The sequence below is a fragment of the Dipteris shenzhenensis genome, chromosome 15 (assembly GCF_047967505.1).
Source record: "Dipteris shenzhenensis isolate YYH24624 ecotype China chromosome 15, Dip_SZ_1.0, whole genome shotgun sequence".
In the NCBI taxonomy this organism is placed as follows: domain Eukaryota; kingdom Viridiplantae; phylum Streptophyta; class Polypodiopsida; order Gleicheniales; family Dipteridaceae; genus Dipteris; species Dipteris shenzhenensis.
This window is the reverse complement of record NC_141610.1, coordinates 29,195,469-29,206,337: the sequence shown is the minus strand read 5'-3', so window position 1 is coordinate 29,206,337 and position 10,869 is coordinate 29,195,469. Positions and strand designations below refer to the sequence as shown.

Sequence of the window (10,869 nt, the reverse complement as noted above, 5' to 3'; positions counted from 1 at the left end):
GCCATCCTCATGGGATACCTTCCATACAGCTGTCAGTAACTCTGCACCTGGTGGAGTACTGAAATTTGATGATGTTGTGGGTAGCTTGTTGGCCGAGGAGATTAGACGAAAGTCTATGGATGGCAACAAGCAGGATGCAGCCTTAAATGTGCAAAGGGGTAGATCACAGTTCAGGGGGAAGTCCCAAGAAAGAGGGAAGTCTCGTAGCAAATCCAGGGCACGGAACATTGAGTGTTACCACTGTGGCAAGAAGGGCCATATGAAAAAGGATTGCTACAAGCTAAAAAGAGAGCAAAGGGATAAGAAAAAGAATGCAAATTGGGGTGCAAATCAAAAGGAAGAGAGTCCAAGGGAGAGAGTTGCTTACCACTTCAGATGATGCATATTCCCAGGATTGGATTTTGGATTCTGGTGCTTCATTCCATGTTACTCCCTATAGGGAATGGTTCTCCACTTATGATAGTGGAAAGACAGGTTGTGTGCATCTTGGAAATGACTATGCATGTGACATAGTGGGAGCAGGTGACATAAAGTTTTCTTTTGCAAATGGGTCTGCATTTGTTTTGAAACATGTGAGACATGTGCCTAAGCTGACCAAGAGTCTTATTTCAGTGGGTCAGCTAGATGATGTTGGTTTTCACACCACTTTTGGCTTTCAAAGTTGGAAAATTCAAAAGGGCTCTATGCTTTTGGCCAGGGGTGCCAAGTGTGGGACTTTGTATCCCTTACATGTATCAGGGGTATTTGATCATGTTGTTGCAATAACCGAGCAGCCAAGCACTTCTTTGTGGCATTGCAGGTTGGGGCACATGAGCCAGAATGGAATAAAACTCTTATGCCGTTTGGGTTATGTACCGCATTTGAGTTTCTCTGATTTTGAATTTTGTGAACACTGTCTCTATGGGAAGCAGACTAAATCAGCCCATAAAAGAAGGGGAAAGAAAGAGTTTGAAATGCTTGATTTGGTGCATTCAGACGTATGTGGTCCCATGCCTACACGGTCATTAGGCGGGGCTCAATACTATGTGACATTCATTGATGATGCAACTAGGAAAGTGTGGGCTTATGCTATAGCTCGGAAGAGTGATGTGTTCCAGGTATTTCAGAAATGGCTGGCCTTGGTTGAGAATCAGTCAGGTAGAATGCTTAAATGCCTACGGACTGACAATGGTGGAGAGTACATCTCTCTCATGACTTTCAGCATTTCTGTGATACACATGGGATTAAGAGGGAGCTCACATCCCCTCGTACTCCAGAGCAAAATCTAGTTGCAGAAAAGATGAATCGTACCATTCAAGAAAGGTTGCAATGCATGCTTTCCAATGCAAGTCTTTCTGGTGGTTTTTGGGCTGAGGCAATGAAGACTGCAGTGCATGTGATCAATAGATCACCTAGTAAGAGTTTGGATGGTGGTATTCCTGAAGAGGCATGGAGTGGCAAGAAGCCCTCTTACTCTCATTTGCGTATATTTGGGTGTGAGGCATATGCACATGTGCCAAAAGAGCTTCGAAAGAAGCTAGATCCTAAGTCTAGGAAATGCATCTTTCTGGGTTATGGTGAAAGTGGAGAGATGGGCTATCATCTCTGGGATCCAGAAGCAAAGAAGATCATACGTAGCCATGATGTGGTCTTCAATGAGAAGAAAATGCATAAGGCACCCATGAGGAATGTGGAAATGAGGAGAATCACTTTCCAGGATGTGAATCCACTTGCATATGTTGATAGACAGCAAGCTGTCCATGCACCAAATGTGCAAGAAATGGTACAACCAAGTACTCCCACAAGTATACAATCAAGGGTAGATGATGGATCATCTATTGGTGGAAATGATGAGCCAAATGTGGCTGATATGCAAGTGGGACAGCAAGCTGAAATGCCCTTGGGAAGATCATCTAGAGTGTCTAGACCGCCTGATAGGTTTGTTCCAGGGTTAGACTATGTGATGCTTACTGATTGCAGGGAGCCTTCTTGCTACAAAGAGGCTATGATGCGTGAGGATCAACGCAAGTGGGAGTATGCTATGCAATCAGAGATGAGTTCACTTATGAAGAATAAGACTTGGGACTTGGTTTCTTTGCCACATGGAAAGAAAGCATTGCCATGTAAATGGGTCTACAAGATGAAGGTCACAGGTGATGATGTGCCTAGGTACAAGGCCCGTTTGGTTGCTAAAGGGTTCAAGCAAGAGAAGGGTGTGGACTTTGATGAGATATTCTCTCCGGTTGTGAAGATGACCACACTTAGATGCATGCTTGGACTAGTGGCAGTAGAGGATATGGAGCTTATGCAAATGGATGTCAAGACAGCTTTCTTGCATGGGGATTTGCATGAGGAAATTTACATGGTGCAGCCGGAAGGCTTTGAAGAAAAGGGCAAAGAGCATTTAGTTTGCAAGCTGAAAAAGAGTCTCTATGGTCTTAAGCAAGCACCCAGAGAATGGTATCAGAAGTTTGATGCTTTCATTCGGTCCCAGGGTTTTAGAAGGAGTGAAATTGATCACTGCCTCTACACTAAAAGGGCTAAGGATAATAGCCTGATAATCTTGGCACTATATGTGGATGATATGCTATTGGCTAGCAAGAATACTTATGAGCTAGATGCATTAAAGGCCAAGTTGCATGAGGCCTTTGATATGAAGGATTTGGGATTTGCAGGTCATATTCTTGGTATGCGCATCACGCGTGATCGGAGTAGGAAACTCCTTTGACTTTCACAAAAAGAGTATGTTACAAAAGTATTGCAACGTTTCAATATGGAGGGGGGGAAGGCAGTGAGTACTCCATTGCCTCCATATGTGAAACTGAGTCATACAGATAGTCCCAAATCAGATGAGGAGAGGGCCATGATGGCCAGGGTTCCTTATGCATCAGCAGCTGGGAGTCTTATGTATGCTATGATAGCTACTAGACCAGACATTGCATTTGCAGTGGGAGTTGTTAGCCGGTATATGTCTAATCCAGGAAAGAGGCATTGGGAGGCAGTTAAGTGCATCATGAGGTACATGAAGGGTACCAAGGAGATGTGCATCTGCTTTGGTAAAGGAGACGTGTGTACTTGGGTACACAGATTCAGACTATGCAGGGCATGTGGATAGTAGGAGATCCACTTCTGGTTATGTGTTCACCTTTGCAGGTGGTGCAGTGTCGTGGATGTCTCGTGCACAGAAGTGCGTGGCTTTGTCTACCACAGAGGCTGAGTATGTTGCAGCCACAGAGGGTTGCAAGGAGGCTATATGGCTTGATCGGCTAGTGGGAGATTTGGGGATTCATACAGGTGTACCGACATTGCATAGTGATTCCATGAGTGCTATTCAGCTAGCACGGAATCCGGTCTTTCATGCAAAGACCAAACACATTGAGGTCAGGTACCATTTCATCAGGGAGGTACTTGAGGACAAGCACATAGAGCTTGTCAAGGTTCATATAGATGATAACCCTGCAGATATGCTGACGAAGAGTCTCCCTAGTCAGCGGTTTGAGTATTGTCGTGTATTGATGGGCATTGGATAGTATGCTCACTGGTTGTTCTCCCTTAAAGGCACATTGTCCTTTAAGTGGGAGGTTGTGGGGATTAAAGGTCACTGTGCCTTTACCCCGGTTATGTACAATACTCAAACACATATATAAATGAATGAAAAAGAAGATTAGGGTGGTTCTGCACCCACCAAACTTGTGTGGCTCTCTGTCTCTCTCTCTCCTTCTTCCGTTCTTGCTTCCGTTGAGAGCACTCTCACACCCGGGCTACAATAGATCTACCTATTTAAAGGCTACTTCTCAAGCTTGGCCCATCGTGCAATTTAACTACAAATGACGTAGCACTGATGACCACGAGGGGACCTACACACAAGAAGTTATGGGATAAGATAATGGGGCACATCGCCTCCAAGGAGATGCCGTCCTCTATACATAGTGTATCTAATTAGTTTATAGTTTTCTCATGAAAATGCATACACTTCAAAGTTTGTCCCCTTAATCAAATTTTAAATCTACCTTAATTTAGATTTTTTTTTTTTGCAAATATTGAAAGAATCAAAAGCACAAATAAGACCACGTCCCAATGTAGAAAAAATCAAATTGAAATATGTTATGGAACTTTTAATATTCCTTTGAGGCTTCCTTACTTGCCATATGGAAAATTTTGCAAACTCTTATGATATTTCCTTCATTTTATACTAATCATTGTCTGGAAGTTGGGGATCCTTATTATGAATGAATATCTTGAATCATGGATCTTTATATTAATTCTTGTCTGAGAGTTGGGAATCCTTATGAGAATACATGAATATTTTTAATGATATAATAGAAATTTCAAGTTTTGAAGGTAGTTTGGGGTCCCTTGAGAGGCTAAATCAAAGTCTCACATGGATGATTTTAATTATTGCATGTGATACTAAAAAATCTCAAATTGGAATCAAATTCTCAATTGAAGTATTAGTACATAGTAATTTCTAATTTTCTAGGTATGAATATTTTTAATGGGATGATAGAAATTTCAAGTTTTGAAGGTAGTTTTTGTTCACATATTGTGAGGCAGGAAGGACTAAAAAAAAAAAAAAAAAACAATCCCAACATGCTAAGCCCCTTAAGGAACCCTTTGTCATGTTCCAACTTGTAGAATTTTTAAGTATGTAATTAGAAAGCATCTTTAGTAGAGCTATAAATTTGGAGTCATTGATGTTTAAAGTGGAGAATGCCTTCTACTCTATGCATGGAAAACCATATTTTACATATTTAAGGGTGGACCCAGCCTTGTTCTCTTTTTTGATGTTTCATTGAGCTCAAGTGTACATGCAAGAGAGAGAGAGAGAGAGAGAGAGAGAGAGAGAGAGAGAGAGAGAGAGAAGGCATTATGATGCTCGATAAGGGTTTTGTAGACTAGATGACTAGTGTGAAAGATGAAAGTATTTGAGCCAATCCCAATGCTTAGGCATTATAATGCTCTGCTAGCACATCATCAAACAATGTTGCTGGGTTGGCGACGTGGGGCTACGAAAATAGGATCTGTAGCATTGCAAAATTAGAGTGGGACACGCCGATTTGGATGCAAGTGGGACTTGGAGACTAGTTGACCAGTAGTGTGGAAGATGCAAGCATTTGAGCCCATCCTAATGCTTAGGCAATGTAATGCTCTGGAAATTGCTAGCACAGCTTTAAACTTGAATGTTGTTGGGTTGGCAATGTTGGGCTACAAAAATTACAATCTGAGTGGGGCATGCTCGGGGGGTGCACTAATAAGAAACCCTATGTATCACGTGCATTCAAAGGGTATTAAAAAAACCCCTTCAAAGAGAGAGAGAGAGAGAGAAGGCATTATGATGCTCGATAAGGGTTTTGTAGACTAGATGACTAGTGTGAAAGATGAAAGTATTTAAGCCAATCCCAATGCTTAGGCATTATAATGCTCTGCTAGCACATCATCAAACAATGTTGCTGGGTTGGCGACGTGGGGCTACGAAAATAGGATCTGTAGCATTGCAAAATTAGAGTGGGACACGCCGATTTGGATGCAAGTGGGACTAATTGGAGACTAGTTGACCAGTAGTGTGGAAGATGCAAGCATTTGAGCCCATCCTAATGCTTAGGCAATGTAATGCTCTGGAAATTGCTAGCACAGCTTCAAACTTGAATGTTGTTGGGTTGGCAATGTTGGGCTACAAAAATTGCAATCTGAGTGGGGCATGCTCGGGGGGTGCACTAATAAGAAACCCTATGTATCATGTGCATTCAAAGGGTATTAAAAAAACCCCTTCAAAGAGAGAGAGAGAGAGAGAGAGAGAAGGCATTATGATGCTCGATAAGGGTTTTGTAGACTAGATGACTAGTGTGAAAGATGAAAGTATTTGAGCCAATCCCAATGCTTAGGCATTATAATGCTCTGCTAGCACATCATCAAACAATGTTGCTGGGTTGGCGATGTGGGGCTACGAAAATAGGATCTGTAGCATTGCAAAATTAGAATGGGACACGCCGATTTGGATGCAAGTGGGACTAATTGGAGACTAGTTGACCAGTAGTGTGGAAGATGCAAGCATTTGAGCCCATCCTAATGCTTAGGCAATGTAATGCTCTGGAAATTGCTAGCACAGCTTCAAACTTGAATGTTGTTGGGTTGGCAATGTTGGGCTATAAAAATTGCAATCTGAGTGGGGCATGCTCGGGGGGTGCACTAATAAGAAACCATATGTATCACGTGCATTCAAAGGGTATTAAAAAAACCCCTTCAAAGAGAGAGAGAGAGAGAGAGAGAAGGCATTATGATGCTCGATAAGGGTTTTGTAGACTAGATGACTAGTGTGAAAGATGAAAGTATTTGAGCCAATCCCAATGCTTAGGCATTATAATGCTCTGCTAGCACATCATCAAACAATGTTGCTGGGTTGGCGACATGGGGCTACGAAAATAGGATCTGTAGCATTGCAAAATTAGAATGGGACACGCCGATTTGGATGCAAGTGGGACTAATTGGAGACTAGTTGTCCAGTAGTGTGGAAGATGCAAGCATTTGAGCCCATCCTAATGCTTAGGCAATGTAATGCTCTGGAAATTGCTAGCACAGCTTCAAACTTGAATGTTGTTGGGTTGGCAATGTTGGGCTATAAAAATTGCAATCTGAGTGGGGCATGCTCGGGGGGTGCACTAATAAGAAACCATATGTATCACGTGCATTCAAAGGGTATTAAAAAAACCCCTTCAAAGAGAGAGAGAGAGAGAGAGAGAAGGCATTATGATGCTCGATAAGGGTTTTGTAGACTAGATGACTAGTGTGAAAGATGAAAGTATTTGAGCCAATCCCAATGCTTAGGCATTATAATGCTCTGCTAGCACATCATCAAACAATGTTGCTGGGTTGGCGACATGGGGCTACGAAAATAGGATCTGTAGCATTGCAAAATTAGAATGGGACACGCCGATTTGGATGCAAGTGGGACTAATTGGAGACTAGTTGTCCAGTAGTGTGGAAGATGCAAGCATTTGAGCCCATCCTAATGCTTAGGCAATGTAATGCTCTGGAAATTGCTAGCACAGCTTCAAACTTGAATGTTGTTGGGTTGGCAATGTTGGGCTACAAAAATTGCAATCTGAGTGGGGCATGCTCGGGGGGTGCACTAATAAGAAACCCTATGTATCACGTGCATTCAAAGGGTATTAAAAAAACCCTTCAACTAAAACTTTCCCCCCAATAAAAACACCCCTCTTTACTTATGGACTAAGTGAGTTTTTTCTAAAATTGAATTAAAAAACCCCTCCTGTTATTGTAATGTTGTTAAATTTTTTTTAAAAGTTGAGTTAAGAAACCGCTCCTTTTAAATGCACGTGGTACACTAAAATTTTATAAGGTGAACCCCCAACGGGGCATGGCAATTTGGATGCAAGTGGGACTGCGAAAGCCTTGCTAGTAGACATACGGAAGTGCCCTAAAAGTGGGATGAAGTGGCTCTAAGGTTGGAACACACAATTTACAACCTAGAGCCCCCCATGCCCGTCCATGGTGCATTGAATGCATTTGGGCCGATGCCCATGCTGGACTAGTCTCTGAACACTCAAACACTCTTAGAGCAGGTTGCCATGAGAGGCTAACTCAACATACATGGTTGCTTATGCTGGGCTTATGCTTATAATTTGGAAATCATTCCCCTGTGAATCCACTTAATTCTAGGTGCCAGGATTTGGTGAATGTCCACTTAATTCTAGGTGCCAGGATTTGGTGAATGTATGCGTCGTCGAAATCTAAATTTAGGCCTCCTCACCTGGGCTACAATAGATCTACCCAGTCAAAAGCTACTTCTCGAGCTTGGCCCATCGTGCAATTTAACTACACACAAGAAGTTATGGGATAAGACGATGGGGCACATCGCCTCCAAGGAGATGCCATCCTCTATACATAGAGTTTGTCCAGACTCCAAACAACATCAGTCTACTCTACGCCACCTCCCTTCGGTCTTGCAACACTCTATCCTGGTCACCGGTAACGCCCTCTACCCAGGCTTCACGAGCATGCTTTCGTTTTGTCATGCAGGTTTCCCTCACTAGAGATCGAGAGGAAGAGAGAGAGATAGCGAGAGATGTACTGCATGACGTTCATTGTGGATCTCTCGAAGGTGTTTCAGGTTTCCACCTACAACGCATGAAGGCCACTGGAGTGTTCAAATCGTGATACATCTCGCTTAGGTAACGCACCATGGACAACGGCATCGTAAAACAATCGATCGACAATATCGCCGGTGCTATTGACTACAGAGGGCGACCCGCTCTCAAAGCTAAGACAGGCGGATGGAAAGCAGTTCCCTTTCTCTTAGGTGTGTCCTGTTGACCATTACTGTCCGGCCATTTTTTCATTGGATGTAATTACAATTTAGAACCTCTTCAAGCTATGAGACGCCTTTCTTTCTGCTAACATATGAATGAATGGACTCAGTACCAAGTCCCAAAGTGAGCCTAAGCCATTAATTACTTTATCAGGAGCTATTCTAAGTCCCTAACATGTTTGTCTGTTTTGCCTGCAGTGTTGGAAGTATGTGAAGTGGCAGCTTCTGCTTCGTTATCTCTCAATCTCGTGACCTATCTCATTGACAAAGCTCACTTTTCCTATTCAGATGCGGCGGTGATCACCATAAATTTCCTCGGTACAACCTATATGGTGCCTATTATGGCTGGATTTCTTGCAGATGCTTACCTGGGACGTTTTTCTGCAATTATGGGTTTCGGCATGGTTGAAATCTTGGTACGCGAAGTATTGGACCTCTAGTCGCACCTTTCAACCGAATAAGCTTCTTGTACTGACGCATTGAGAGTAATTTACAGGGCTTAGCGTTCATGACGCTGTCGGCAGCCGTTCCATCACTTGGGAGAACAGCCCTTTGTCTCTCGCCCGCTGACTGCCCTCACTTTCGCGGAAAGCAGTATGCGGTACTCATGGCAGGGTTGTATCTCGTAGCTATCGGAGCAGGTGGAGTAAGGGTGAACTTGTCAGCACACGGGGCTGATCAGTTTGACGAGACCGACTCGAAAGAAAACAAGCACATGTCCAGCTTCTTCAACTGGTATCTCTTTTGCTTGGCAATTGGGGCGGTGATCGCATCCACCTTCATGGCATACATCCAAGAGTCTGTAAGCTTCGGTCTGGGATACGGTGCAAGTCTGGGCATTCTATTCATCGGTCTGGCTTTCGTAGGAGCCGGTGTACCTTTCTACAGATACGAGGTACCCGTGGGCAGTCCTCTCACACGTATGGCGCAGGTCGTAGTGGCATCCATTCGAAATCGCAAAAAAAGGTTTCCGCCTCACGAGTCGGAGCTCCATGAGTTTTATGAGAAAGATGACACAACACGGCCTGCGAAAGCTCACATCGCCCATACTAATCAATTCAGGTACGCTACCAGCAGCTTAATTTGAAACATGTTGCCCAAGTTAGTCAACTGAGATGCTCTACAAGCAACAAAGTGAAGCTCACAGAGGAGCTCGAACTACCTTATATGCAGTAATGCAAGAGATATGAGTTGTATTGTTAGTACGCTTCTATCTTTGTATGTAACCAATGTTCATCTATCGCAAGGAAAATGCTTATAATTGATCGAAGACTTAGCGGTTTTCCTGGCAGATCTCTTGATAAGGCTGCTGTTCTCGAACCCAATGACGTTGATCCGGCCAGCGTGAGCTCCTGGCAGCTGTGCACAGTTACTCAAGTCGAAGAATTAAAAGCCATGACCCGAATGATGCCGATCTGGGCTACAACGATCATGCTGAACCTATGTGTAGCCCAACTACAGACTTTCACGATAGAGCAGGGTTCCACAATGGATCGGTACCTCGGGAAGCATAAGTTTCAAATTCCTGCTGTATCCTTGCTGTGCCTTCCGGCCGTCGTATTGGTCATTTCGTCTCCGTTATACGAGCTCATCTTCGTTCCGTTTGCACGTAGAATCACAGGTATTCCTACAGGAATCACGTATCTACAGCGCATTGGGGCGGGGCTGGTGATGGCAGTCGTGTCAATGGTGATAGCAGGGGTAGTGGAGAGGAAGAGGACGAGAGTGGCGGAGGAGCACGGGTTACTGGACAATCCAGAGGTGTTGTTGGGGGAGGTACCGATACCCATGAGCGTATTCTGGCTAACACCACAGTGTATAGCATTCGCGTTCGCGGATCTATTCACGTATGTGGGGGTGTTGGAATTCTTCTATAACCAGGCACCAGCGAGCATGAGGAGTCTAGGAACGGGGATATCGCAAAGCACACTATCACTGGGGTACTTCTTAAGCAGCACTCTTGTGATGATAGTAAAAAGAGCGACAGGGAGTAGGGGAGAGGGGGGCTGGTTGCCTACGAATCTCAACCGCAGCCATTTGGACTATTTCTACTGGCTTCTGGCAGCTATCAATGTGGTGAATTTGGGCTTGTTTGTGGTGTGTGCCAAGTGGTACAAGTACAGACCCACAAGGCAAGCCAGGATGATAAAAGGGGACGATGCTGAGATCCGGAGTTTTGAAACATCAGCTGAACTGTTTCTAGTCTCCAAGGAAAGCATGGACTCACTCTAGGGAGGAAAGGTGAGAAAGGCTAGGAAAGTGTGAGACTCTCTTGTTACGGCAAGGCAAATTCATTCTCATCCTTAACCGAATACTCAAGCTTATTATTTAGGTCTGATTGTTACTAAGGGCAAACTGATTCTGATCCTTAAACGTCTACACACACACACACACTCACATACATTATCTCTCCCTTTTCACAATGGTCTTACCATTAACTGATGTACTTCTCATATATATAAGACCTTAAGAAATCTACCTTAACGGTCTTTCACACTTACCCTAGTTTAGTAAATTTTGAGTAATTTGACCTGACTTTCCACCACCCCTCCTTGTATACTTAT

The 10,869-nt window shown here is 43.7% G+C and overlaps 1 protein-coding gene across 1 annotated transcript; it reads left to right on the top strand.

The window, feature by feature from the left end:
- Positions 1 to 7,934: 7,934 nt before the first annotated feature.
- On the top strand, positions 7,935 to 10,634 carry LOC147893647 (protein NRT1/ PTR FAMILY 8.2-like). The gene is made up of 5 exons (XM_087386550.1): positions 7,935 to 7,965; positions 8,108 to 8,296; positions 8,504 to 8,721; positions 8,802 to 9,367; positions 9,598 to 10,634. The coding sequence occupies exons 2-5, from the start codon at positions 8,179 to 8,181 to the stop codon at positions 10,535 to 10,537; spliced, it is 1,842 nt and encodes a 613-aa protein (XP_087242676.1). The 5' UTR covers positions 7,935 to 7,965; positions 8,108 to 8,178; the 3' UTR covers positions 10,538 to 10,634.
- The last annotated feature ends 235 nt before the right edge of the window (positions 10,635 to 10,869 follow it).

Bases quoted from the DNA above. Each gene is read 5' to 3' on its own strand.
- LOC147893647 (XM_087386550.1), top strand. From the start codon at position 8,179: ATGGACAACGGCATCGTAAAACAATCGATCGACAATATCGCCGGTGCT. The intron at 8,722-8,801 runs GTACGCGAAGTA...AGTAATTTACAG, and splicing joins TCGGCATGGTTGAAATCTTG to GGCTTAGCGTTCATGACGCT. The intron at 9,368-9,597 runs GTACGCTACCAG...TTTTCCTGGCAG, and splicing joins GCCCATACTAATCAATTCAG to ATCTCTTGATAAGGCTGCTG.